This window comes from Panicum virgatum, chromosome 3N (genome assembly GCF_016808335.1).
Source record: "Panicum virgatum strain AP13 chromosome 3N, P.virgatum_v5, whole genome shotgun sequence".
NCBI classification, from domain to species: domain Eukaryota; kingdom Viridiplantae; phylum Streptophyta; class Magnoliopsida; order Poales; family Poaceae; genus Panicum; species Panicum virgatum.
This window is the reverse complement of record NC_053147.1, coordinates 7,559,126-7,584,476: the sequence shown is the minus strand read 5'-3', so window position 1 is coordinate 7,584,476 and position 25,351 is coordinate 7,559,126. Positions and strand designations below refer to the sequence as shown.

At 42.6% G+C, this 25,351-nt stretch overlaps 4 protein-coding genes and 1 non-coding gene across 23 annotated transcripts; all 5 read right to left on the bottom strand.

The window, feature by feature from the left end:
• Nucleotides 1-2,578: 2,578 nt before the first annotated feature.
• LOC120664059 lies at nucleotides 2,579-6,067 on the bottom strand. 16 transcript variants are annotated; one of them, XM_039943041.1, is made up of 9 exons: nucleotides 4,889-6,062; nucleotides 4,724-4,806; nucleotides 4,497-4,607; nucleotides 4,297-4,353; nucleotides 4,124-4,190; nucleotides 3,509-3,684; nucleotides 3,333-3,410; nucleotides 2,902-2,943; nucleotides 2,579-2,722 (listed from the first exon to the last, which is right to left on the bottom strand). In XM_039943041.1, the coding sequence occupies exons 1-3, from the start codon at nucleotides 5,972-5,974 to the stop codon at nucleotides 4,511-4,513; spliced, it is 1,266 nt and encodes a 421-aa protein (XP_039798975.1). In that variant the 5' UTR covers nucleotides 5,975-6,062; the 3' UTR covers nucleotides 2,579-2,722; nucleotides 2,902-2,943; nucleotides 3,333-3,410; nucleotides 3,509-3,684; nucleotides 4,124-4,190; nucleotides 4,297-4,353; nucleotides 4,497-4,510. The 16 variants fall into 16 exon arrangements, with proteins under 16 accessions (XP_039798975.1, XP_039798984.1, XP_039798973.1 ...); XM_039943050.1 differs by having other exon boundaries at nucleotides 3,514-3,684; nucleotides 4,889-6,057; XM_039943039.1 differs by having other exon boundaries at nucleotides 4,297-4,607; nucleotides 4,889-6,057.
• Nucleotides 6,068-10,307: 4,240 nt separating this feature from the next.
• LOC120664058 (pre-rRNA-processing protein TSR1 homolog) lies at nucleotides 10,308-18,127 on the bottom strand. Of its 2 annotated transcripts, XM_039943035.1 has the most exons (22): nucleotides 17,802-18,127; nucleotides 17,631-17,716; nucleotides 17,083-17,160; nucleotides 16,855-16,986; nucleotides 16,644-16,694; nucleotides 16,405-16,545; nucleotides 16,153-16,275; nucleotides 15,975-16,052; nucleotides 15,121-15,210; nucleotides 14,928-15,047; nucleotides 14,703-14,786; nucleotides 14,352-14,450; nucleotides 14,080-14,268; nucleotides 13,786-13,861; nucleotides 13,047-13,150; nucleotides 12,471-12,727; nucleotides 11,622-11,708; nucleotides 11,287-11,514; nucleotides 11,003-11,081; nucleotides 10,857-10,920; nucleotides 10,599-10,744; nucleotides 10,308-10,519 (listed from the first exon to the last, which is right to left on the bottom strand). In XM_039943035.1, exons 1-21 carry the CDS (start codon nucleotides 17,881-17,883, stop codon nucleotides 10,635-10,637), a joined length of 2,358 nt encoding a protein of 785 aa, XP_039798969.1. In that variant the 5' UTR covers nucleotides 17,884-18,127; the 3' UTR covers nucleotides 10,308-10,519; nucleotides 10,599-10,634. The 2 variants fall into 2 exon arrangements, with proteins under 2 accessions (XP_039798969.1, XP_039798968.1); XM_039943034.1 differs by having other exon boundaries at nucleotides 10,308-10,744.
• Nucleotides 18,128-19,014: 887 nt separating this feature from the next.
• Nucleotides 19,015-23,791, bottom strand: LOC120664057 (nudix hydrolase 9-like). Of its 3 annotated transcripts, none has more exons than XR_005670706.1 (9): nucleotides 23,588-23,790; nucleotides 22,548-22,622; nucleotides 22,386-22,442; nucleotides 21,680-21,759; nucleotides 21,458-21,516; nucleotides 20,946-21,094; nucleotides 20,134-20,271; nucleotides 19,801-19,955; nucleotides 19,015-19,713 (listed from the first exon to the last, which is right to left on the bottom strand). XR_005670706.1 is itself a non-coding variant. In XM_039943031.1 (9 exons), the coding sequence occupies exons 1-9, from the start codon at nucleotides 23,669-23,671 to the stop codon at nucleotides 19,618-19,620; spliced, it is 897 nt and encodes a 298-aa protein (XP_039798965.1). In that variant the 5' UTR covers nucleotides 23,672-23,787; the 3' UTR covers nucleotides 19,015-19,617. The 3 variants fall into 3 exon arrangements, 2 of the variants coding, with proteins under 2 accessions (XP_039798965.1, XP_039798967.1); XM_039943031.1 differs by having other exon boundaries at nucleotides 19,801-19,959; nucleotides 23,588-23,787; XM_039943033.1 differs by lacking the exon at nucleotides 19,801-19,955 and having other exon boundaries at nucleotides 23,588-23,791.
• A 144-nt stretch (nucleotides 23,792-23,935) lies between these two features.
• TRNAR-UCG lies at nucleotides 23,936-24,009 on the bottom strand. Its single transcript has one exon. It is a non-coding gene; the product is annotated as a tRNA-Arg (tRNA).
• Nucleotides 24,010-24,377: 368 nt separating this feature from the next.
• Nucleotides 24,378-24,978, bottom strand: LOC120663638 (proline-rich receptor-like protein kinase PERK12). The gene has a single exon (XM_039942519.1). The coding sequence runs from the start codon at nucleotides 24,945-24,947 to the stop codon at nucleotides 24,435-24,437; it is 513 nt and encodes a 170-aa protein (XP_039798453.1). The 5' UTR covers nucleotides 24,948-24,978; the 3' UTR covers nucleotides 24,378-24,434.
• Nucleotides 24,979-25,351: the final 373 nt, after the last annotated feature.

Genomic DNA, 25,351 nt, shown 5'->3' with positions numbered 1-25,351 from the left:
AGCAGTGTCAACACAAGTGTAAAGCAGCATTAGAGTGAGATAGAGATGAGAAATAGACAAGATGACCAGATATCAATAGCGGCGGCTTATTGCATGCAGGGGCGGAGACAGGGGCGGGCTGGGGCCTGGCCCCTATGGTTCCCAAATTTACATTGAACATTTGAATTTTGATTAAATTTTTATATAAATTAGCATGATTGGTCTCTCTAATAATAATAAAAACAAATTCCTGGCTCCGCCCCTGATGGAGAAAAAAGACCGAAGGTGACGACGTCACAACGGTGGATGTGATAAGGAAGAGAAAGATAGTGGCCTTGCGTTTTATAGAACAGATAAAGAAGAGCTGTCGAGGGTGAGTCGCTGGACGTCACGAGGGCACATGCGGCCGAGGTACGATCCATGGTTTTGTGTGAGCTATTGGTTGCGACATTGGCTGTTGCACCGTCTAGATGGATAGAATCATAGGGATGATGAGCGAAGCCCACTACAACAGCAATAATCTGTCATCAGTCAGTATCCATACTAGGGGATTACGCGCGCGCATAATTTCTTTGTAATCTTACTGGTAATTATTATGGTAGTAGTAAATATTTTGAAGTGTAGAGAAATTAAAAATAGTATGTAAATTTTATAAGATCTGATAGGAAAATGGATAAAGGAAGGTCAGAGTTAAAGTTTTATAAATTTCTATTTTTTTCCAGGTGTAACCTAATAAGATCGTAACGGGTCAGTTCGTGCAAAACAGCCCAGATAGCATATGTAGCCTAAGTATTAAAGAGGACTCACACTCAAATAGAAAATGTAACCCAAATGTTAAGGAGTACAGAGATATGACACTGTAAGCAGTTTGGGAAGCGCAAGAAGTATTTGAAATCGTTCAAGAGTTAAATTCTTGCCATCATTTTTGTCAGACCCGGGGCAGTCCCAAGTCAAATATGACCTCTGTTTTTGTTTTAGAAAGCACAGTAACTGTATGAATAAATTTGTAGTAGAGCTATAATTGTCAAAAGATAGGCAAAACAACTAAATGGTCCATACATAGAGGATTACAATAGTTCGATGATACTTTATCTTAAACAGCCAGTTCAGTCATTTTGTTAAGCTAGCAAAATGCTAAACATTTACAAAGGATACCAAGGCAGATCTACATGCAGCTCAGGTGTAAAGGTTGTTGTCTGCATGGAATTTTAATTCAACACAAACCTGCTGAATTATCACATGGAGAAGGTGCAAACACACTCAACAAAATTGGGTGGACAAATTCCAGATCCCAATTAACAATACTAACTAAAATTACTCACATTCATTAAATAAAAGTGGAATAATGTCAAGGTATTATAGGGACAATAAAGGAACTGAATTGCTTGCTCCTGTTGTTCACAATCAACTTCATGTGTAAGGACATACAATGTTGCCTGTTCCAAATTTGAGAAGAAAAACAACCCAAAAAGAATAACAGCAGGTTCTCATTAAGCTTAACACCGCAATGAGGGTATTAGAAGGCAGCAGTTGTAACATAAAAAAAATAGGGGGCTCAAAACACCAAGGCGATTAAGGGCTGAAAAGCGAAACGTAATGTGGTGTGTGCATTTCAGGTAGGATTTGTTTCCCCTACTGCTACAGCTTAAAATTGCATGTCCATGGAGATAGCTCACATGGTTTAGGGACACATGTCGCCGTAACAGTAAGAACCAAAAAGCAACAATGAGCTTAATTCATATTATTACTGTTGCGGAAAGCAACTGAACTTGGCCATCCAAATGTGTCTGGGTACATGAATTTTTAAAATTTTTAGTCAGTATAAGTAAACGGGGAGAGGAGCTAACCAGAATTACAGTAGCTAATAAGAGACAGCCAACGCCAAAGATTGCTAGTTAGGCTTATAATTAGCCACCTATAAAGATAAGAAAACTAATCTACCACATTATCTGAGCAATTCTTGGCAGACTATGAGGTTATTTCAATCCTAAATAAATAGCTATCCCATTATAGTACAGCTAGCTCTCAAAAGAAACGGAATTATTCTGTCAACTTAATGTTTTGTGGTCTTGTTGAGCCAGGCATGCAACAGTTGTATTTTTGGATGTGGTCCTAGTTTCAGTAGAATGCAAACAATATAATCTGAGGAATATGAAATTTGGAAGAAGCTGGATGGGAGGATGCAAGTATATTTTTCAGTTCATTATATATGTACATATTTTTTTCCTCGCCATAGGATATATGCTTACTGGAAGACTCTGATGAGCAGCAAATGAGACCACCACAGTCCATAAGAAAATAATTTTAAAGCAACATAGAAGGCCATGATAATAATACATGCGAAATGACTTCTTGGCGCACAAACGCTTCAACCAGCCGTTCACGGGGGCAAATGTGAAAGGGAGAAGCCGAAGTAAGAATCTGCGACGCGCACGACGCAAACGAGGCAGGCGGCGAGGGACCCCCACTGCACCAACAGCACCCATTCCAACCCCTGCAGCAGTCGCCAATCCAGCTGACAGAGCAACAGAAGCAAGCTCAGCATTTTCTAGTACCCAAAGGATTGGTAGCTTCCTATTTGAGTTTCTTGTGTTCATATCAGCCTTGATGGGAAAAGAAGACGGGGCGGTCAAAATCGGAGGCAGACAGGTACAGTTTCAGAGTTGTACGTGAAGAATGAGCAGGTCACCGTGAAGTCACCCCCAAATACAGTAGAATGGCATTCTTTTCCTATGCTTTGCTTCTGTATATGTTCACATGCATTAGCAACAAGGAAGTTTCAGTTATGCATATTATTCTGATTGTGCTGGGCAAACATGAATTAGCAAACTTTAAACATTGGTAATCTTCTGGAACGACTTACAACTAATCCTACTGCAGATTAGTTATGCATACAGAAATAAAGGGAGTTTCAGTGTGCACCTTTCACCTCTCCCTTTGGGCTCACAATCACTGCAGCATTCTCTGAAATATCACATAAACAGATCATCCGAACATGAACAATGACTTATCAGCATGATCTTATAAAAGCTAAATGGTGCAAACAGCAGCATGTAAATATAAAATGTTGATGAACCTGAGGTCCAAGAGTCCAGTTCACTCAGATAATGACAAGGAAAGCAAAAAAAACATACAACTCAATGGTTATCTGGCTTGGCTGTTTTATGTTTGGAACCTTTTTAATTATAACTGGAATATAAAGGAGGTATGACAACAGTTTGTATTCCTAGTTTGAAAGTCGTCCCAAGACTTGTGGTATGCAAACCGAAATGCTAACGCACAAATGGACTATAGTAAAACCAGGAAAAAAAAAGGATGCCGCTATGATAGATCGATTGACTATTGTCACTGACCAGCAGCTCCCAGGGTGAGCAAATAAATGTAACACCAGCTGCAGGGGTGCTTTCACCTTCTTCTCCGAGGTACTTGACCTACATGAGCAACATATAAGAAAAAAGTCAAAATAACCTTAGGATGTTAAATACAGCAGCAGCAAAATTTCCACTGGAAGGAGGATGGGGGCACAAACTCAACCCAGCATAATACTGGCACCCATCCAGCATTATAGAAGCGATCTGATACTGAAACAAAAATCAAATCCCCATATGCAGCTAGGCAGAGATCTTCTATCTGCATGCCGCGGGAAATTCGGGTTGAAATAAAATCATGCCGCAGGATCTTCTATCTGATAAAGGTATTCATGCTCTAAAAAGGGGGAAACAGAATCAGTTTAAGTAGTTACAATAATGTGTATCAGTAGTTTAAGGGGAAATTTGATGTTGCTAGGGAGGTCAAGACTGAAGACTATGAACCCACAAGCAGTATTGCCATGGAAAATAGCTTTGTAATTCTGAAGTCTGAGGCTCAGAAAAAAGCTTTAACCTAGTAGGGTATTCAGAATTTAAATAACAATGAGGAAAAGGGAAATACAAACCACAATAAGCTTTAGCTGAAGAAGGGACTTTCTAATTTTAATTTAGGACCATAATTAATATCTCCCTGGGCATGAAAAAGGACTAAGAAAGGAGATGTAGGTAAGCAAGTCAAAATCAGAGTTGATAGTTATAATCAAATGTGTAATTAGCATGATATGCGTTAAATCATTTTATTGCAAAGCTGAAGAATGTGAATGATTTTGCGTCACCTTCCCATGACCATGTTGACCATGAGCTTCAGAAGCAGCACCATCGCCTACATCTCCGAGATAAAATCTTGATTGGTTTCGGAGAAACGAAAAAAGAAATGAGCACACTTATGTCGGCCAAACATGTGATAACTGATAAGGGAAATGCTTCTTCTCGGATAGGAGATACTAACCTTCCCCATGTTGCAATGTTTCTCTTTCATATTGCAATGTTCACCCAACTTATTATCCTGACAAAGAAAAATAGACCAAAAAAATAGAGAGTAAAGGGAAGAAATAAAGAAGACATGTCACACCTTACAGAGATTTAGCCAACTAAACGAAATAATCATCTAACTGTCTGTGGGCAGGAAAGGACGAGGCTAACGCATACCACAGGGAAACAGATTAGGCTAATCGCCTGCTGCTTGGAGAAGTCAGTTCTGTAGATTCATTCTTAGCCACAGGGATTGCAACCTTAGTAGGGAGGAGGAAAGGTTCAGATCTGAAAAAACAAAACAACTAACACGGTGTTATCTTCCTCCGCATTTATAGTGAAATGATTTGAGTCCAAAGCATCCTAGCTGATCTACTGGTAGCTGCAATTGAAAGGTTTGTTACCTCGCTGGGGGTTTGATGCAGCAGGATCGATTCCTCAGCAACTGCATGCAAGTGACTGCTTCCAACGAAATGCAGGGGTGGGGCTGTATGGGAGGGAAGAGGAGATCGGTACTGGCGGCAGCTCCCAAATTTCCAAGCGCGGACGAATTGGCAAATTGGCAGTACCTGCGGCCGCCGCTCGCCGGCCACCGCGGCGCCATGCCGCTGCCCCAAAACATGCACGGACTGACCGAGGGAGCAGAGACGCGGAGCGATTTGGATTCGGAGAGACTCCGAGAGACAGTCCGAGACGGAGAGACGTCGAGACGCGCGGCGGACGACGAAACGCGAGACCCGGTCCACCATTTGGAGCCGCCCCTGCCTAAATAGGAGAGCTCGAAGCGCTCCTGGCCATGGATGCCGGCGGCACTGGCCGCCCGGCTGGCCGGCGTTCTGGGGTGCGGGGTACTGCAGGTAGTGGGTACTGCAGGTGCGGGGTACCACGGCCGCTGGACGCCGCCACGAGCTCTGCCATGGTGACCGCGTGCGGATCCGGCCGGCGGAGCTCGAGGTGGCTCGCCATGGCACGCTGCGGAGGCCGTCGCGGTCCGCCATGGCGCGCGGCGGAGGTCGACGCAGCCCACCTCTGCCGCCGACGCCGGCATCTGGAGGAGGGAGAGGGACGAGGGGGTGCGCCGGGAAGAAAGACAGCCTCGCGCGGCTGAGGTCGAGGAGGTCCGGCCCGGCCGAAGTCGCGCGGTGGACCTCGAGGAGACCCGCCATGGCGTGCGGCAGGTGAGGGGGCAGAGGAGGAGAACGGCCGCCGCCAGCCCCGCGCGCAGCAGCCATGGGGCGGATCCGGCCGCTGCCACCGCCATGGCGCCGCGCGGGCACCCGCCATTGCTGCCATGGATCCGCAAGCCATGGAGGGCAGATCCGCAAGCAATGGAGGTAGCCGTCGACGTGCCCTCTCGAACCGACCATGGACGCCGTCTCCGCCGCGCCGGCCATGCAAGCCGCCGCAGGATGGAGGAGGGAGGCTATGGACCCGCGTCGCCGAGGGAGGAGGGCCGCGCCGGCCATGGACGCCATCTGTGCTGCGCTCGAGGTCCGCTCCGGCCGGATCCGGAGGCTGCCGCCGGAGCTCGAGGAGACCGGGGAGACGCCTCCACAGTCGCCCGCCGGGCCGGGGACGGCCGCTGCGCCCCACCCTGTTCGCCAACCGCAGCTCCGCTCGGAGGCGAGCGTCCACGGCGGTGGCGCGCTAGGCATGCGTGCACGGCGTCGGCGAGCGGTAGTGGCGGGCCGGAGGTAGCAGATGAGGAGGCAGCAGATGAGCAGGGACGCGGAGGAGACCGTCTTTCTCCGACCATTCCCCCCATCCAACCCCCCCAAACATAATATTTACTATATTTTACTACCTCCTTCCAAAAAATTCCTCCCCCTATAACTCCTTCTCTCCAACCATTCCCCCCATATCCATTCCCCTATACACTATAACTCACTCTTTAACTATTTATTTATCATTTTTAAATTCTGAAAAAAATAGTACTGTATTTATACTACTATAATACATATTGTTATCAAGTTACGAAATTCAAATAAATTTTTTATCATAAACAAATAACGTAATTAGAGTATAAAGGGAGTTGTAATCTCCCCTTATATATGGGGGGAGATTCAACTCCACCCCTACATAGGGGGAGCTTTAGGGGTGCCGTTGGAGGCACCCTCCCCTCTAAAGCTCCCCCCACACAGGGGGAGGGGGTTTGGGGGGAGGCGTTGGAGAACGCCTGAGGCTATCTCCAACCATTCCCCCCATCCAACTCCCCCCAAACGTACTATTTACTATATTTTACTACCTCCCTCCAAAAGATTCCTCCCTCTATAACTCCTTCTCTCCAACCATTCCCCCCATATCTATTCCCTCTATATACTATCACTCATTAACTAACTATTTATTTATCGTTTTTGAATTTAAAAAAATCATATAGTATTTGTACTGTCATAATACGCATTATCATCATGTTACGGGACTCAAACGAGATTAATATCATGAAGAAATGATGTGATTAAAGTATAGGGGGAGATGTGAACTCCCTCCATACATGGGGGGAGATTCATCTCTCCCCTTACGTAGGGGGAGCTGTGGGGGGAGCCGTTGGAGCGCTCGCTCCCCCCCAAAACCCCCCTACGTAGGGTGGGGGGCGGTTTACCGTGCCCCCTTGAGCAAGCCTGAAGGCACGCGGCTGGGTAAGAGGACGAGCCGCGGGGCACTCATATATAGAAACGCGGTTGACGGCGCTATAGTTTCAACCGTGCAGAACATTTTTTACCGTCCGATAGACATCCAATGAGCAATAAAATTTTCGATAACGTGGACTGGTTGAGCGTCCACGGAGCCGGGGGGGACTAATATATAGAAATAACATAGTACTTTATCAATTATCACAACACAAAAAATTCAACACGAAGACCACCCGTCTAAAAGGATTATAAGGTCGGGCACAACCTCCACCATCTACATCACCAGTAATGCAAGCACATGATCTCTTGCACGGGCGTGTACGCTAAGACTAGGGTGTAGTCGCACCACACGGCCGAGAAGGTGGCAACACGAGGGGCGCGAGCATGCGGTTGGCTGCGGGCGACACTATTTAGCGCGCGCGCTAGGACGGGTAGCAGCGCGCGATTTCAGACAGTCCCTCCTTTTCCTTTTCGGTTTCCACGTCTGACACGTCTGTTTCTTTTTTTGGATTCCGGCTCCAATTTTCCTCCCGCGCAGTTTCCTTTGCACGTGCTTCGTGGCGCGCGACGGAACATCCAGCGAGTGCCCAGCCACGTGGCCACGTGATAGCCAGGCGGGAGGCAGGTAATCGATTTCCTTTCTCTTTTTTTTTCTTTTCTATTTTTCTTCCCTGTGTTCCGTAATGGCAGCATTTATTATTTATTCTTTTTCAGGTTTTAACTTTTTACTTTCTACTATTTATTATTCTTTTTTCAGGTTTTAACTTTTTACTTTCTACTATGTATTTCTCTAGAGAAATTCTCTTGACAAAGTCTTTAGAAAAAAATCTACTAAAATTTATATCAAGCATTGTGCTTTGAAATTGTATGACGAACTTGTACATAAAAAGTTATCCGATAAGTTTTCCTAATTATATCTTCATAGAAGTTGTGTTGAAAAAATTATCTCGACAAATTATATTTTTCACAAGCTGTATGACGAACTTATACATCAAAATTGTGTGAAAAGTTATCTAAAAAAGTATACTGAGAGTTGTACTCAAAAATTGTATGATGAATTTCGTACGTAAAAAGTTGAATGATGAACTTGTGTAAAAGAATTTTTGTAAGAGGAATCTCCCTGATAGAGACAACATTCTACAAGTTATGTCACATGCTCCAAACGGAGAAAAAAAACGTGGAAGGGCCTAGTTGCAATAATAGACGCGGTTTACTTGGGATTATGGACTTAAATAGCACAGTAACCATGATTATGGATGTATTTAATCGTTTTGAGAGTTTGTGGACCGGGATGACACATCAACGCAAGTTTAAGGATCGGGTGTGCACTTTACTCATTGAAATTTTTTCTCACCAAAATTAGACCCAACGTACGCTACACGGATCTCACTTGTCAGGCCAAAGAAATTGGCAAGAGAGAGATTTTCTCTAAAAATTGATCTAATGGGTTCTTAAATGAATTAGGAGCACTCGAGGCCCACAGCGGGGGAATCCTAGGAGATGGAGACCCATTTTTATAGAAGAAAAAATATTTCTATAAAAAATCAAATACTTTTTACTCCAACAATTTTCTATACCCACCTCTTATACACGTATATTACTTTTCTTGCACACACTTTACTTTTCTTTGCATATGCTCATAGTTCGCGTCATTATTTATTTGGAAGGATAATAACTGATATCATTATTTTATAGAAGGAAATGAAATATTTTTATTATTTTTGGGAGGAAAATAAATAACATCGTTGCTTGCTTGATGGAAGAAAAATTAAATGTGTGCATGTGGCATGTACATCTCGACTATTAAGTTAAAGATGGTTGAAAATAGGATCTCATAAATACATAATGCATACATTATTACCTGTTTCTCATCCTGCTACTGGCTACACGGATCTATTTCGAACTTTTCGGTCATGTTTTCAGATAGATCCGGAACAAATTTAGAAAAGAACGGACGGGAATAGAATTATTTCCGTCCATTTTCAACCCTAGCTGCAGTAACATCTTGCTTGGTGGCACTTGCGCTTCCTTCGCGGCCAACCACAAGTAGCACAACCGAACATGTTAAATTCATGTTGAGTATGTTTGGTTTGCTGGATAAAAGTTTAAGTTAGACTATATTAATGCAAAAGAGCAGTTTATGCTGACAAGAAATTAAGAATACTTATTATCATGAAAGATGGGTGTTCAACTTATTCTTTAGGATGCTGGTAGTGCCTGAACATCTTCCATCGAACGGTCCATGCAACATTCGAAAATAACATATGAAACATATAAAACTTACCATATGCAACATTGAAAATTAGTATTTGTACCATCAAAGCAAATCGAAAAAATTATTATCCATCCATCAGTTATGAGAAAAAAATGCCACAACACCTATTCCACATTGCATTGAACATTCTAGAACTCTCGATGAAAATGCAACATTCAAATAAAACACTTGTAACATGCGTGTGAAACACGTGCAACATTCAAATCTACTTTTGCAACATCTAAATGAAATACTTGCAACATTATTCTAAACCATTTAAAACACGTGAACATACGCTTGCAACATTCAACAAACCCTAGCACAAAACAGAGGAGGATGGCGAGCCGAGGAGCTCGCTCCAGGGGAGCTCATGCCGCCCGAGGAACTTGCCGCCGGGAGGTTGCGCCGCCAAGGGAGCTCGCACCGCTGGGGGAGCTTGCCGCCTGGAGGTCGCGCCACCGAGAGAGCTCGCTGCCGTGGGAGCTCGCCGCTGGGAGAGGCAAAGCTCTGCACGCGGCGGAGACTCATGCCGGCGGCAGCATACGCGTGGCGCGGGTGGGCGGCGCTGGAGGCCAGTGGCGGGAGGGCAGCGGCAATAGCCAATAGTAGCTTGGAAGGGCACGGGATAGCAGTGCGGATGGTAGTGTAGGGGGAAAGGCGTCGAATCAATCGGACGCCTGATCCATATTCTTTATTTTTATATAATGATACGTTCGATTCTCCTAGATTTTGCCTTCATTTGTATTTTTATTTGATTTATTTTCTTTGACAATTATGTTGTCACCAGCTCCGTATAAGTGAAATTTAGTATACTTGCCACAATAAAGATAGGAGTTCTACACATTCTTTTATCTTTTCCTAGGCGAGAAATAGAGGTGCGCACTGTATTAGGAACAGGTAAAGCCATAATGAAACACCTACGCTGGGCTTACTATTAAAAGCATTGATTACTCTCGTTTGGCAACGAACTATTTGTTGGAACCCGGCGTTAGAACACCAGGAGCTAACTTTGGAACCTCGTGTTTAGTATCGTCTAGCACTCAAAAGGATTCCATTAGCAACTTGCTTTTTGCAGCACTGACCTACCCTTAAACAAGGTGCAACTGAAACAATAACACATTTGTATTCCACCAAAAATGCATCCATAATCTTACTCCGCAGATTTAGCTCTAAATAAATAAGATCAGCACACATATACAGGTTCATCCACAATGTCCTGCACCGGCCTCACAAAAAGAAACAAAATACAACTGATTATCCAGCGGAACTGACATGACCAAAACTTCGCCTGATGGCACAAACGGTACGGCTAACACCTAAACAGTCAAAACGTTACAGGAAATTGGATTCCATCTTGTTGGTAGGAGCTGCTATATCAAACAAAGTGCCACCAACCTGACATGCTGCTGAAACGTCCAAGGTTAATCCATCCTACACCTGGTACAGCTGTTCAGGCCATTTTGGGTATGCGCGTTTGAACAAGCTCATGCACACGGTATCATGCTGTTGTATGCTGCTGTTGAATATGCACTTCATAGCACCTGGTCAGAGAATTGTGAAAACAAAAAAGTTAGCAAAACCATTAAAATAGCAGGGATATTCTAAAACAATCAAACATGTACTGTCAAAAGAAACATTAGCCAACCAACATACCATGAGTGCCAACAGTCTCCTTGATCCGGCCACGGCGTCCATGTTTTGTCCACAACTCAACAGGCTGCAACCAAAATGACCCCCTGGTTATTGGCCCATTGAATTAGCCTACAGTATCAATAGAACATGGAGAAATATATACTTTCCTTGAACCATTTGACATCTTCGGGATTGTGGAACATGTACCGCACAATCGCTTTCAGTTTCGAGACTCTCTGTGGATACCTGCAGAAATAACATGTCAAATTAGCTGGCATCTAAACAAGCGTTGTATGTGAAGTTACTCTGCACTTTTAATGGAAGTGAGCAAAAAAAATGAATTGAAAATGCAGCACTAATAGTGTGCAAAAGTCAAATGCCAAAACCTTCCACAGAAATGAAAAAAGTACAAGGAATTTTGCAGAACTAAAAATAGGATGCCTCAGCGTACCCTGTCAACACAATTTTCTTAAGGATGATTCGATCGGGATCCACGCTTTTTAGTGAACCTACAGCAGCAATGGCAGGTTGCTCGCCATCTCTGTTCTTCAAAACAATCAGAGGAAATGGAGGGAAGCAAATTGGAGCATATACAGAGGCAACAGAAAACCGTCCATGATGTAGAAACCTCTCCATCTTATGTTTATTGCAGTTGATATTATCGGATGAAAACAACGGCCTAATATAGAAAAGAACAGTGAGATAACTTTCAAGGTGAAATGCAAAGTAAAGAAAGGGAAAATGAAAGTATATAATTCCTAATAGTAAAATTGAAACCTCGATTACCTTGCTGTAAATTGCCTGAATCCAACATTGAAAATCAAAGGCTCCTTAGATTTGATAGGAGCTTCATATGAGTCATGTTTCTTTATGCTGCAAAAAAGGGATGATAAGATTAAGCACAGTATTGTAGCAATAAAGTACAGCAGACAGGACACAAGCTGAAACCATTCAATCGTCTATATTTGCTTGTATTTAAGAAGCATATTAGCTGTGTCTACATCTGTATTATGTCACCATCTTAAAAAAATTTGCCCACAAATGGAGCTTTCTTTTCACTCTTGGAAACGGGTTATCCAAGTGGCTCTGGTCTGTCATAGGGCAAAACACCAGATGTATAGAATCATGAGTTTTCTTCTGTTTAGTTCAGGGATTTATGTTACAGTTTACGATTCCTCCCCTCTAATCCCCCCTTCTGTTTCTGTCAAATATTTACCCACAAGAAATAATTATAACTAAAATTTAGAGATCATAAAAAACAATACTAGTACTACTTTTCAGTATATGGTCACCCCCAAGAGATGCAATTTTTTGGATAGCCAATCTTTTGGTGATGGCGGCCATGCTTCTGCCAACATTTGGTCGGAATTATCAATTAAGAGGGAATGACACAGCATGCGACCCAGTTAAAATTTTCTAAGCAAACCAAACAACACCCACATACAATAGACATGATCATTTTCAGGAGGGAACTTAGGGTGAGCGCGCATGCACGCGCACGCACACTAAGAGCAAATGAATTAAAGAAACATACATTATTATGACATACAAATTGAGCTACAGACCATTTGAGATATGCCATACTGCCGGAATATTGGAGCAAATGAAATTTGTTGTTTAGTACAGCATGTCTACCTGAAGTGAAGAACTGACATTTTCGACTCATGTTGAAGAAGACCAGAAACCACCACAGGTATTCTTCTTGATGGATGACAAAGTTTGGAAGCAATATCAGTAGGAATGTTTGTTACATGGAGCCTTACGTATGATCCCACAAGAGCACAGTCCTTTGTTCCCCCATCTAGCTCGGTAATTTTCGCAAGGACATGCTTTTGAGTCCGTGTGAAGTTATCAAATGCAAATATTCTTGCATAATCAGGTGGCAATGATTCCTACAATTAACAGTACAGAGAGAGAGAGAGAGAGAGAGAGAGAGAGAGAGAGAGAGAGAGAGAGAGAGAGAGAGAGAGAGAGAGAGAGAGAGAGAGAGAGAGAGAGAGAGAGAGAGAGAGAGAGAGAGAGAGAGAGAGAGAGAGAGAGAGAGAGAGAGAGAGAGAGAGAGAGAGAGAGAGAGAGAGAGAGAGAGAGAGAGAGAGAGAGAGAGAGAGAACATGCCACATGAAATGAATAAATTCTCCAATAAAATAGCAGTAATTAGCAATAGTTTTTTAAGATTTAAATTAATTGTTAACAAAATTAAATAATAGACACCTTAGGATCCCAGGATGACGTTCTAAATGACTTTAGTCCTCTGTATTTTGCAAACCGTTTTTTTGCTGGAACATCCAATGGTGTTTCCACCTCATCAGGGAATTCTGCGATATTATATGATATATGAATGTAAGTCTTTGTCAATCCCTTAACCAAAACTGCTAAAATTTACTGAAGCTAAAAGCCCACACTGATATTAACTTTGGTCAGATCATATTAGGAACTTTGCTTAACTTCAAGCTTGACTAACAGGGACATATATCATTTCTCAAATAACATCCGTTGAGAACTTGGGATACTAAATCAGCACGGGTGATGTGAAAAGAACACTGGTCTTCAATGTTGACTTAGGCAATACATTAATATTCCTGGCTGATTTTGGAATCGTCTTATACGACAGAAATACCAAAACCTACTAGAAAATTGTAAACTGATTATTGGGGGTTATTGATCAGGGGCCCATTGCAACCCCTCATCGTGGGAATGATCACATTTGTTGAGGGATATGTGTTTTATTCTATCAGTAATGTATAAAGCATAACTCTTGAAAATTTGCAACTATTGCAATGAAACTGTGTTCCATACATAATTTGATAATTGGCAGTCATAATAAGCAAGAAATATGTAACAAGCAGCCAATTGGAACTGTTAAGGAAACAAGTTTAAAGTGTTAAGTCCGTTCATATATCATGCTCAAATAATGGCATGTTAACATCACAAGGAAATAGCAAGCCCATACCTTCATCTTCAGCATTAGCTTCTTTGATTTTCTTAATCTCTTCTTCTATCTGTTCTTTAGTCAAATTTTCTTCATCCTGCAAGTGAAGAATGATACTTTAAATCTTGAGACAGCTTAATATGGACAAGCACACAATTCAAAAAATAAGAGGGTGTAAATGTCAAAATTTACTGAACAAAAAAGAACAGGAGTAACAAGTAGAAAATATGTTTTACCTTCCAACTCCTGTGAAACCCTAAACTCTAATATGGCAAGCAAGTGCTTTAAAATTATCAAATGAAGACAGAAACTTACTGCCATCTCAGTATCCCCAACAGTTTCTTCATCAAACTTTTCCGTGAAGTGAGAAACTGCATCTATATCTGAACCATCACTTCCTTGATCTGCATGACCTTGCTCATCAATGACCATTCCAGAACCAGCCTGGTTGTCATTATCGGAGTCATTATCTTCATCATCTGTATCATCAACAATCCAAGCAGCCTGGCAATAGCATTTGAGGATGATTAGTAAATACGTAAACATAATCAAACTGAGGTACCAAAAAGTTCAATAGAAATGCAAACCTGATATTCCGAAGTGCCTCTAGGAAGCTTCCTCTTTACCAATTTTCTCTGTTTGTTGTTTATGTTGGCCTCTTCCATATCTTCTTCCGTAGGCCAAGTCTAATCACATATAGATATTATAACAATAAGTACTTAAAAAGATGAACTAAACTTTTCGCATGTTTGCCTTACAAAAACATAAGCATCTTAACACAAAATATGAATGGGTGATCAACATAGTTGAAATGCTACGGAGGAAAGACATAATTCATGAAAATCTACAAACAAGAGAACATTTATACTGATGCTACTTATAAACAAATACTTGTAAAAATTACAAGTCATGGAGCAGGATTGGAAACAAATACTCACCTGCTCCCCGGCAAGAGGATCTGGTACATTTTCGACAAGTAAGGGTTCCTGATTCGAAGAGTCTGGAACAAAGGTGTTAACAATCTGAAACAAAACAAAATATGGGAGGTTAAAATGAGTTAAACTATGACACTGAAAACAGATACCTTAACATGTGAGAAGTGCCTAGCAAAAGGGCATCAGCATTATTCAATTTCTAAAGCTTTCGAGTTCAATGTAACAAACCTGAATTCCATTATCTTCTGTTTCCATTACATCAGAGTTTTTCCGCTCATTAAGAGGACAAGGATCCTTGAAGACATCAATTTGGCTTAACTGAAAATCACCAGCACCTGAAACATGGACCTTTTGGATGGAAAAGGTATTAGAAAAGGAAATGAACATAAGAGCTAAGAAAAAATTGAACATTGACACCTACAAGCTGATTCACTGAAAGATTATGGGCCCGCAAGTATCCAGACACTTGTAGTGTGCACAATCCCGTATTGTCATCAGGTTTTATACAGACCTGAAGCAGTAATCATGTGTTGGTACCAATGATAGTAAAATGAGAAATGCAAGAACTGAAGTAGCTATATTGCATAAACAAAAGTAAACTGGCACAAGATCACTTGAGAAACCTTTGATGCAAAAATGTACCAAGACCAAGCCCAATCCAGATCCATAACGCCTGAAAGCATGTGGCCACACTTTTTTGATATACTCTGTGGCCACATGCTTTAATAAAGCCTTGCACCATGGTTCTTAAGACGGTCAAATGAGCTACGGCAGCCCCAGTATGACTCACTGTCTAGGCGCCTAAAGCATGACATGACACAAAACTTACACACATATTCGACAAACAAGAAAAGCAAAATGAAGCCTCTCTGCTCCCATCCACAGCAGCAGCCTCATGGGCCCTCCCGGATAAGGCAGGCAACAGTGGCCAACACCCCAAGTGAGCAACAGTGGAATCGAGCAGGTGATGTAGAATCGAGGCTCAAGAGGGCAGCAACAGAAACAAGCTGGCAATGGCATGTGCATAAGGCAACAGGGTGGCGCCTTGCCGTAAGGAGACCCAGCCCACCTCATCGCCTAGGCAATACCATAAAAATCATGTCTTGCACCATATAGTGGGGCCAGATATAATCATATAACAGTATAAACATAGCAGTAAGACCCGTTATTACATAAAAATCAATTTATGTCTTCTGGTAAATTTCATATGTGGACAAAATTAATTAGCAACTGTTCTAGAAAAGCAACACAGTGAAGCATAGCACGTAAGAAAACCTGTTCAGACATAACATATGGTCTCTGGTTTCTCCAATGTGGTGACGAAAGATGCTGCTCCTTGAAAAGCCACATGAACTGGACAATATTAAGGATACATGATCAAAACAAAAAATTGGAAATAACAAACATAAGGTAACCAAAGGTTCTAATATTAAATATTCAAAAGAATACTAACCTTATGCAAATCATCCTTTGTGTCCGCTAAGTAAAACTTGCAGTCCTCAGGCAGCTCTGCAGAGAGGAAAGAAGTTGCTGCTTTCTTCAATTCTTGCCTGCTTTTATTGTCCACTGGAAGATCCTGATTATGTTAGAGTACTAAACAGGTAAGCCACCAGAAAATTGTAACATGGTATCTTAGAGTACTAAACAGGTAAGTCACCAGAAAATCGTAACATGGTATCTTAATGAGTTCATGGCTGGAGCTTACTCGAATGAAAACAGCTGTACTAGGTAAACCCATGGCCCGAAATACCGATAGGCATTGCGACCCAAACTCATCAATTGGACTGCTCGAATCACTACTGTACAATGAATTTGCTGGTAGTACGAATGCCAACAAATCAGCGACCTATGTAGGACAGGTACATTTGCAGGTTCCAGATTAGAGCTAAGAAAATAAAATAGAGCGTAAAATTACCACAAATTGAGTATGGTTGAAAGGTATACCTTTGCAAGTTCCATGCATGAGGTAAGATCACCATATGGTGCTTGCAGTACCTTCACAGATATTGTGAATATAAAACAATGGTATAAATGAAATTGACTATCTAAATTAAATAAATGGCATTATAACACTAAAGAATCTTAAAACTAGACCCATTGTGAACTAATTGTGGCATCAATCAAAATATCATGATCATGTTTATTTTGAACTTACCGTGGTTCGAAGCTTATAAGTAGGAGAAGCAACAGTAGAGGATCTCAGTTTCCCATCACATCCTTCCGCAAATGTCAAAAGGTCTTTGGCAAGCGATCCAACATTTGCTGATGAAGATAGGCCAACAAGAACCTGAAAATAATTACTTTTAAAAGAAGAACTAGCCTGACCACAAGAAACAACAAGAGTGACCAAATGGAATCTCAGAGAAAATCCTAGAACACTAACAATGACACGTGGTGCGCCTGAAGATCCTATAGATGACCATTTCTCCTTCAGCAAAGCAGCACGTTTTTTATCACGGATCTGTACACACAGAAAAATGCTTCAGACAGCAGGATAAAAATATAAACAGGGATGAGGAAATTATGGTATAGGTTGCATTCGTGGGACTCAATCAGAAAGACGGTATACATCAGATTGTTGCTCTGAGAGATATTTCTTCATCCAAATGTGAGGACAAAGCTGAGACATTTTAACATCTCTCATCTCACCATGCAAACAATACTGAGAATCTTTTATTAACACTAGTAAGTTACTGAAAAAAATAGAGATATGCAAACTTCAAACTTGACCTCGATTTGCAAACTAACAATCAGTGTTTCTTTTCTCTGGCTAGTGTTCTCATATGTACATGTGCTGTACTTATGCCATTTCGACCAGCACTATTAGAACTAAAAGCAATCGCGCAAATCACATATTGTTCAGCTGCATATAGAGCGCCTAAAAGGGGGGGGGGGGGGACAAATGGGCACGGTGTTGAATTGAAAACCGACCGCCTTGCTCTGCTGGATGCGCGCGGCGCGGGCACCCTTGACGGCGGCGCGGTGGCTGCTCTCTGGCTTCCCGCTCCTGACCTTGTCTGCGGAAGCAGATGCAACCAGTGAGATGAGGAGCCGCGGACAGGGGGGCAAGGGAGACGCGGAGGGGGGGGGGGGCGACTTTACCGATCTTGTGCGCGTGGCGGGACGCCTTGGACGCGAAGCGGGTCTTGTGAGGCTTGTTTACCTGCGCGCGGCCCCCGCCCATCTCGGCGGCGGGAGGTCCGGCTGCTTTGCTGGGTGGGTCAGCTCGGGGTCGTCGGAAAGCTGGCAGAGCTCGGCGGCACAACGGAGCTCGAGGGCGTCGCGGTCTTCAGCACCGCGGGGTCGGCGGCGGCCTGGGAAAGTGAGGAAGACGGGAGCGACGGCGCGGGCCAGCTCGGAGGGGCTTTGGGGGTTTCAGCCGGCGGCGGGAGAGGGAGGAGAACCGCGGGTTTAGGGCTTCTTCGCGGGCGAAATTTTCTTCACTTGCAAACCAAATATTAAATGCTTGTGGCCGTCGGATACCGATTCGACGTCCCAGAATCGGATGGGGGCGAGATACCCCGTCCGGCTTTCCGAGTGGGGCAATTTTCCTGTCATTCCTTGTGAAACTCGTAATTTGATATTTGAATTGTGGTTCAAAAGGACTGTGGTGCAGCATTCGGCATTTGAATTGATTATCATAATCCATTGTAGATATTTGATTTGTGTTGTGACTTGTAAGCAGGAATCTGCTATCAGTTTGGATGACTCTGGATTCACTTCAGATTAGATGGAAAGATTGCGAACAAAGTTTTATATTTGTTTCAAACATGAACAAGTTCAATTGAGATGTTGAAATGGGCAGCCCACCACCACCGCTGAAGTGTTTACGCGCACTGTTGAGCTGATCTGCTGAAGTGTTATAACTGAATGTTTTAAGCGCCAAATTCAACAAGGTAACAATTTTGGCGACAAATAAAGCCGTCGCATAACATCTATAGAATTTAAAACCTACTTCCACAGATCTTTGCTGAAAGATACCCTTTTTCACACTTGAAGTATAACATAGGGGAGAATATATCATGTGTTGCTACCGTGTTACCAAATATGGTAGCACTTAAATCGATACACGTAAAATTATAACAAAAATCTGGATTGATAGAACAAGCAATCATTTATGTACATGCAAAATTTGAGCTTGAACAAAAATCTGTGCAAATAGGGGGGAAAAAAGAGAAATCAGCACATAAATAGTTGCGATTGGAACTGTTCATTTCTTTTCTCGAACATGTGGAACTGTTCATTTAGGATCCACGACCCGCAACTATTCAAGAGCTGATTTCTCTTTTTTTTTCCTCCCTGCACAATTTTTTGCTCAAACTCAATTTTTTCATGCACGTAGATGATTTCATCCTCTATCAATCTATATTTTTATTACAATTTTACATGCACCGGTTTAAATGTTACCATGTTTGGTAATATGGTAACACCTAATCCACTTGTAACACAGGACATGTTCTCTAACATAGGGTCCTTACACTACATATTATCTTTTTCGTTGGAAGATAACACAAACAGGGCATCAGCGATGGCCGTCGATCAGGACCTAAAAGATCATTACAATATAAAGTCTTCCCTCATTGTGAGTTAGCATTGTAATGCTGACCTTGGGTGCCTTAGTTGGCGAAACAACTGGAGATTTAATTTCTATTACTGTCTTCAGAGGAAAATTCGAGCTTCGTGCTTTTATTTCTTCCAGAGCTTCTGTAAGGGTATAGGGAGACCATCAACCCGACAAAGATGGAAATGGCACATCTACTATAAAGACCAGCAATGATGGGTGCGAATATATGGTGCTCAACACTGTGTTTGTGTCAGCTATGAACATATCTACACTTATTTCTAATGTATTAATGCAATCACCAATCAGCAAGTCAGTCCTGCAAAAGAAAGACTGTTTAAGTTTAACTCAGAATCTTCACAAACTCTTGGCCTCATTCCTCATCAATTCATAAAGAGCAAAACCGCCATTGTGGCAGCCAGGCATTCGCTGACTCATTCCTCGTAGCTCTTCCTGTAATTCAAAAACAACTTCAGTGATTTGGAAGCAGGTAAAGGCAAGCTAAGGATCAGAGAGAGCCGCTAGCGCAGTTAAACTAACCACTGAGACTGCATATAGTTTAGTCGATTCATAGCCATCTTGAGCTTTAGAATAAAGTTCATTTATGCCAGTGGAATCAATGTCACATTTTGTTAAAAAGAATGCAGCTGGTCTAACATTCATTTCTCGGCAAGAAACTCCGATGAAGACAGGATCTGTCTAAAAAAGTAAATATCAATAGTTAATGAACATGCCAAGAAAATCCTGAAGTAAAAAAATCTTTCTGGTGTGGCAATTAGAAACAACTAAACAACACCCTTTCTATTGGGTCCTGTTTGTGCATGCAAACCATTATATTACACAAAATGGCATGCATTGTAGGTCTGTACTTACCAGGGAACTCGCAGGAACTCCAGTTTCCTCAACTACTTCACGGATGATTCCATCATACATTTCTTGTGAAACTCGTTCAGTGAGAGGAACCAGGTTTTCTTCATCAGTCTGATGACCCAAGATGCCGATTTCTTGTGGCTGATCTAAGCAAAATGAAGTTCAGTAATATGACATGCATTTTACTGATTTGACACTCAATCCATGATTTTTTCAAGGATATAAAAACAAAAATACTGTTGACTTACAGAACTACATTTAGATGAAAATTTTCCTAGTCCGCCCTCTCTAGTCATCTTTGTTTTCTTTTCAGTTTTCTAAATCAAATGACAAACAGGTAGGTGCCAACTGCCACCCCTCGCAAGTCGCAACTCAAAAATGAAAAGAGGCTATTTCCAAGTTATAAATTTGATCCGAACTCCTACAGTCACTTCAGATTCAGAAAACTGACTGCTAGGGTGAGAAAAGACAGTTAAATAAGGCAGAGAAATGCCAGGTTTATGCATTCTAGTTAAATTCAATTACCATCTCCATATAATTTTTTTTCTAAGTCCTTAATAATGAGGTAAAGGTTCCTCATGCTACCTCAAAATTATATGTCAGCATGTTCACTGGAAGAAGCCACCGAATCAGTCTGTGTTGCAGTCCGCAGTAGTACTGTTTGTCTTTGTCATTTCAAAGAATAAAGGAGCTACATGTAGAGCTATATTTGTATATTAGTTCTTCAAGCAAATCTAAGATGTACATTAATATCTACACAAATCTTGACTTTCATCAACTGCACTTAATATTGTCAAGGAATCTTAAGAATTTACCTCCGAGTGTCCTCCAGGGAAAACATAATATCCTGGAAACTCCCCCACATTGTGGCTCCTTTGCAATACAATAATCTTTTGATCAGATGTTTCAACAATTGCACCATTGCCCAGTGGATTTGACATGTGTTGGCAACGCACAGGATCATCTGACCCGATCAGATTGAAAGAGGAAATGTTTTGGTCAAGACTGACACGATGTTGTCTGAGAAAAAAAAAGCACTATGGCAAACTACCTAATGAATATTCATTTACAGACCAGATAGATGTTCATCCTTATAGAGGACTCGTGTGTGTTAGAGAAAACATATTGGTAAATGGAAGGCATAAGCATAACAGAAGGACAGGAATATACATATCAAGTATTTACATTTCTGAAAGGTGAACCGATGGAAGAAACAGATAGATACTAGGTACTCAGTAGTAAAGTGATGGCACTAGAAGACTTCAAAGTTTACGATGCGAAACGCACATGGCCAGCTGTGATTAAGTTGTCTAAGATTACAAATTACCTTCAGAGGGGACCAAAAATTTCTCCCACAATGGATTGAGATTTGTTCCCACAAATGTCCTGTTTTTTGCAAGTAAACATAGTTGTTAAATAGTGGCATTACATTGAAATACCAGAAAGAAAGATATAGTGGGAGAGACAAAAGTTGAAGAAATATATGCTGCCGGAATTTTATTTTCTTAAAAGAAGATCTGTTGAAATGATTACAAATGATCAAACCAACCTGTAGTCTGTGAGACCCAAATGAAGTGAGACACAGTACTCCTTGGAGTCATCTTTGTAGTACACAGCATGTCCTCCATACTGAAATTTGTGATCATGATCAAAGCTTTGTATTTTCATACTTGGTGAATGCAGTAAAGCAGATACCAGAGATCATTCGGAAAAAAAATGTGTACATGAACTGTTGCAATGATACATCTTTAGCTATAAAAGAAATACTAACACAAGCTAGGACAAGTAATGAGTCATGACTAAGCATACATTGCTTGGCAGTTCAGTAGAGATAAGAAAAGTGAAGATGCAGGTGCATTTTGGATGAAATAATGCCTGGAACTGACTAGGAATTTCCCATCGGATTCAGAAGCGAGCATAGAAAACCCCTATACTTTAACAAAGTCTGGAACAGCTGCATTAAACATTTCATTTCAAAAAAAACAGCTACATTAAACATGCTATGTCCAGTCCAAATGAACAGATTCTTTTTTTCTCGAATACGCAGGAGAGCTGCGTATCATTGCATTAAGAGAAGGAGAAAGGCCAAAATAGCCATATTATCTGTTTATTTGTATAGAGCATGCAAATCACTTAACATGGAAATAACTTTCTGTTTTCTGAGTTTAATACGATGTGCTTTATCACTAAATGGCAGCATCTCCATCAGTGAAGCAGCAAAAAGAGCATACCAAGACAGAGCTAAAGATGCATACCCGAAACTTTGTACCGTTGTATAGAGATGGGTTCCGCTGAAGCCTTTGGTTCCATATCTGAAAGATCAACAAACGCTAGGATGATTGGATGACCTGGATGCATGCAAGCATGCATAAGATAGACATACAATTGAGAGAAAGCATATAGATAGACCCCATTACCTCACTTATTGATTCCTCTAAGGCTGCATCCGGATGGGGAATCCTGTCAAACGACTGACCAAACATAACCGAAACCTTCAGTGCACAACATGAGCTCCATCAGTCCTCAGAACGGGTGCTGTACTACTAGCAACCAGACACTCATATGGCAATTTCACAGCGAATCAGCGATAGCACACTCCACGCAATTAGCAACAACCTAAAGCAATCTCCACGAGTGTTCATGGCAATTGCAGCGCAAATCCAAACGTCTGAGGTTAGTTCATCATTTTATTGTTCAGAATGGCATAGCTGAAACACATCATTCCGGATTTGGGGGAAGCTGGCATGACCAGATAAGTACGGGACAATGTAACGGTGCTAAGGGCGATTACAGACAAGCACGATCCGTCGACCGAAAGTCCAGCGCGACGCCGTGCGGTGGTCCAAATGGGGAAACGGAGGCGCGATGCCACGCCGTCAGACGTATCATGCAATCGGGAGGGATAGGGGGGAGGGGGAGAAGGGGGACGAAAGCATATAGATAGACCCCATTACCTCACTTATAGATTCCTCTAAGGCTGCATCCGGTTGGGGAATCCTGTCAAACGACTGACCAAACTTAACCGAAACCTTCAGTTCACAACATGAGCTCCATCAGTCCTCAGAACAGTGCTGTACTACTAGCAACCAGACACTCATATGGCAATCTAACAGCGATAGCACACTCCACGCAATTAGCAACAACCTAAAGCAATCTCCACGGGTGTTCATGGCAATTGCAGCGCAAATTCAAAACGCCTGAGGTTAGTTCATCACTTTATTGTTAAGAATGGCATAGCTGAAACACATCATTTCGGATTTGGGGGAAGCTGGCATGACCAGATAAGTACGGGACAATGTAACGGCGCTAAGGGCGATTACAGACAAGCACGATCCGTCAACCGAAAGTTGGGCGCGACGCCGTGCGGTGGTCCAAATGGGGAAACGGAGTATCATGCAATCGGGAGGGAGAGGGGGAGGGGGAGGAGGAGAAGGGGGGCGAGAGAGAAGGTACTCACGCGGGAGCGAGGGAGGCCGGCGGGGCAGGAGAGGAGGAGCTTGAACGCCGTCCCCGGATCTGCGGCGGAGGCGGTGCCGGCCATACGGCTTCTGATGCGGGTGGCGGGGGGTGGAGACGAAGGAGTTCGCCGGCGCGCAACAGCGGCGGGCTAACAAACGCTCTGCTCTGCAAGACTGCCTGCAACCAGGGAAAGCAAGAGCAGCGCAACTGCGCAAGTATATTACCGTCCGATCGAAAATCCAGCGCAATGGATTTCCAAAGAAGAAAATTGTACAAAAAAGTTCAAAAACTTTTTTTTAAAATCAGTATAAAATACAAAGGAGGGGAAAGGAAAAAAGAAAAGGAGCGACCACAGTGGGAGTCGAACCCACGACCTTCTGATCCGAAGTCAGACGCGCTAATCCACTGCGCTATGCGGTCACAACGTGTTCTCTGTAACCTGCATATGATATTTAATAAATAAATGCCTAGCATTCCCTGTCAAAATACACCCCGTAAACATATGCAGGGTTGATGTTTTGCATCGGGAGCTCCAGATCCAATGGAAACGAGTGGCTTTGGCTTTCGGGGACCTCTTCCTCCCAGGTTCCAGCTCTAGCGAACGTCCACTGAAATTTCTCACCAATATGCGCCAGATCGGCAAAAGGTCCACGATATTTGGCGTTTTCAATTTAGGAAAAATAGAAAGCGAGACGCTTCTCCGAAAGGAAGAATGTAGGCTGAACAATTCATGTTCATAAATCATAAGAGACACGTTTGGCCTGGGGATCCGATAAGTATATGCTTAATAATTTTCAGAGTAGATGACCTATCATCATGCTTTTTATTCATGCTCCTGCCTGAAGTTACATGACATTCGGCGGTGCCGGCGAGTCGTCGGAGCTGCCGTTGCTGGGTCCAGAGGGTGGTATGATCTTCCGTGGCAAGGGCTTAACCATGTCCCGCGCCGTCGATGGAGGTGGCGAGTCATCGGAGCTGCCATTGCTAGGCCCAGAGGGCGGTATGATCTTTGGTGGCAAGATCTTCCCAACAACATCCGGCGCCGTCGACAGAGGTGGCCGATCGCCGGAGCTGCCGTTGCTAGGTCCGGAGGGCGGTATGATCTTGCGTGGCAAGATTCTCCCAATCACATCCAGTTTTGTTGACTGATCCGACGAATCACTGGGCATTTCGGGGCTCGACGACATGGAGATCCAACTCACTCGCGAGTGGGTGTGGGTGCGAGACTGCAATGGTTGGGAGTACATATCTAAGAGAGGCCGTGCATCTGCCACGGTCGTCAGGAGCGTCGCCGCTAGTAGTACCAGCGCCGTCGCCGCAGCCGCAGCCGCAACCGAGGGTGCGGCGGCCTTGGTCATGGTGTTCTTGCTGGGTGATCTTTGTGTAGGAGAGTACAATCTTGGACGAAGATCTGGACCGATTTATATATGGCCGAGGTATGTATGTATGTTTGGCACTCATTTATGGATTTCTTCATTTTGTAAGTGTATGTTAAGCTGTATTCAATGCTGGAGCCTGCTGAGGTGGCTATGGATGCCAGTGAGTTTAATCCAGCACGACATTAATGACGACAGATGGAACCACCACAAAACAGTTGTATATATGGGCTGCAAATATCTCTATTAGAGCAACCCAACAGATTAGGTAAAAATCCTAGCTAAATAAAGATTTTTTAAAAATTAGCTAAATAAATATATAACAAACTAGGTAAAAAGAATAAAAAGCTTCCTAATGGCAGGGTTAACCAACTGACTCTAAAAAA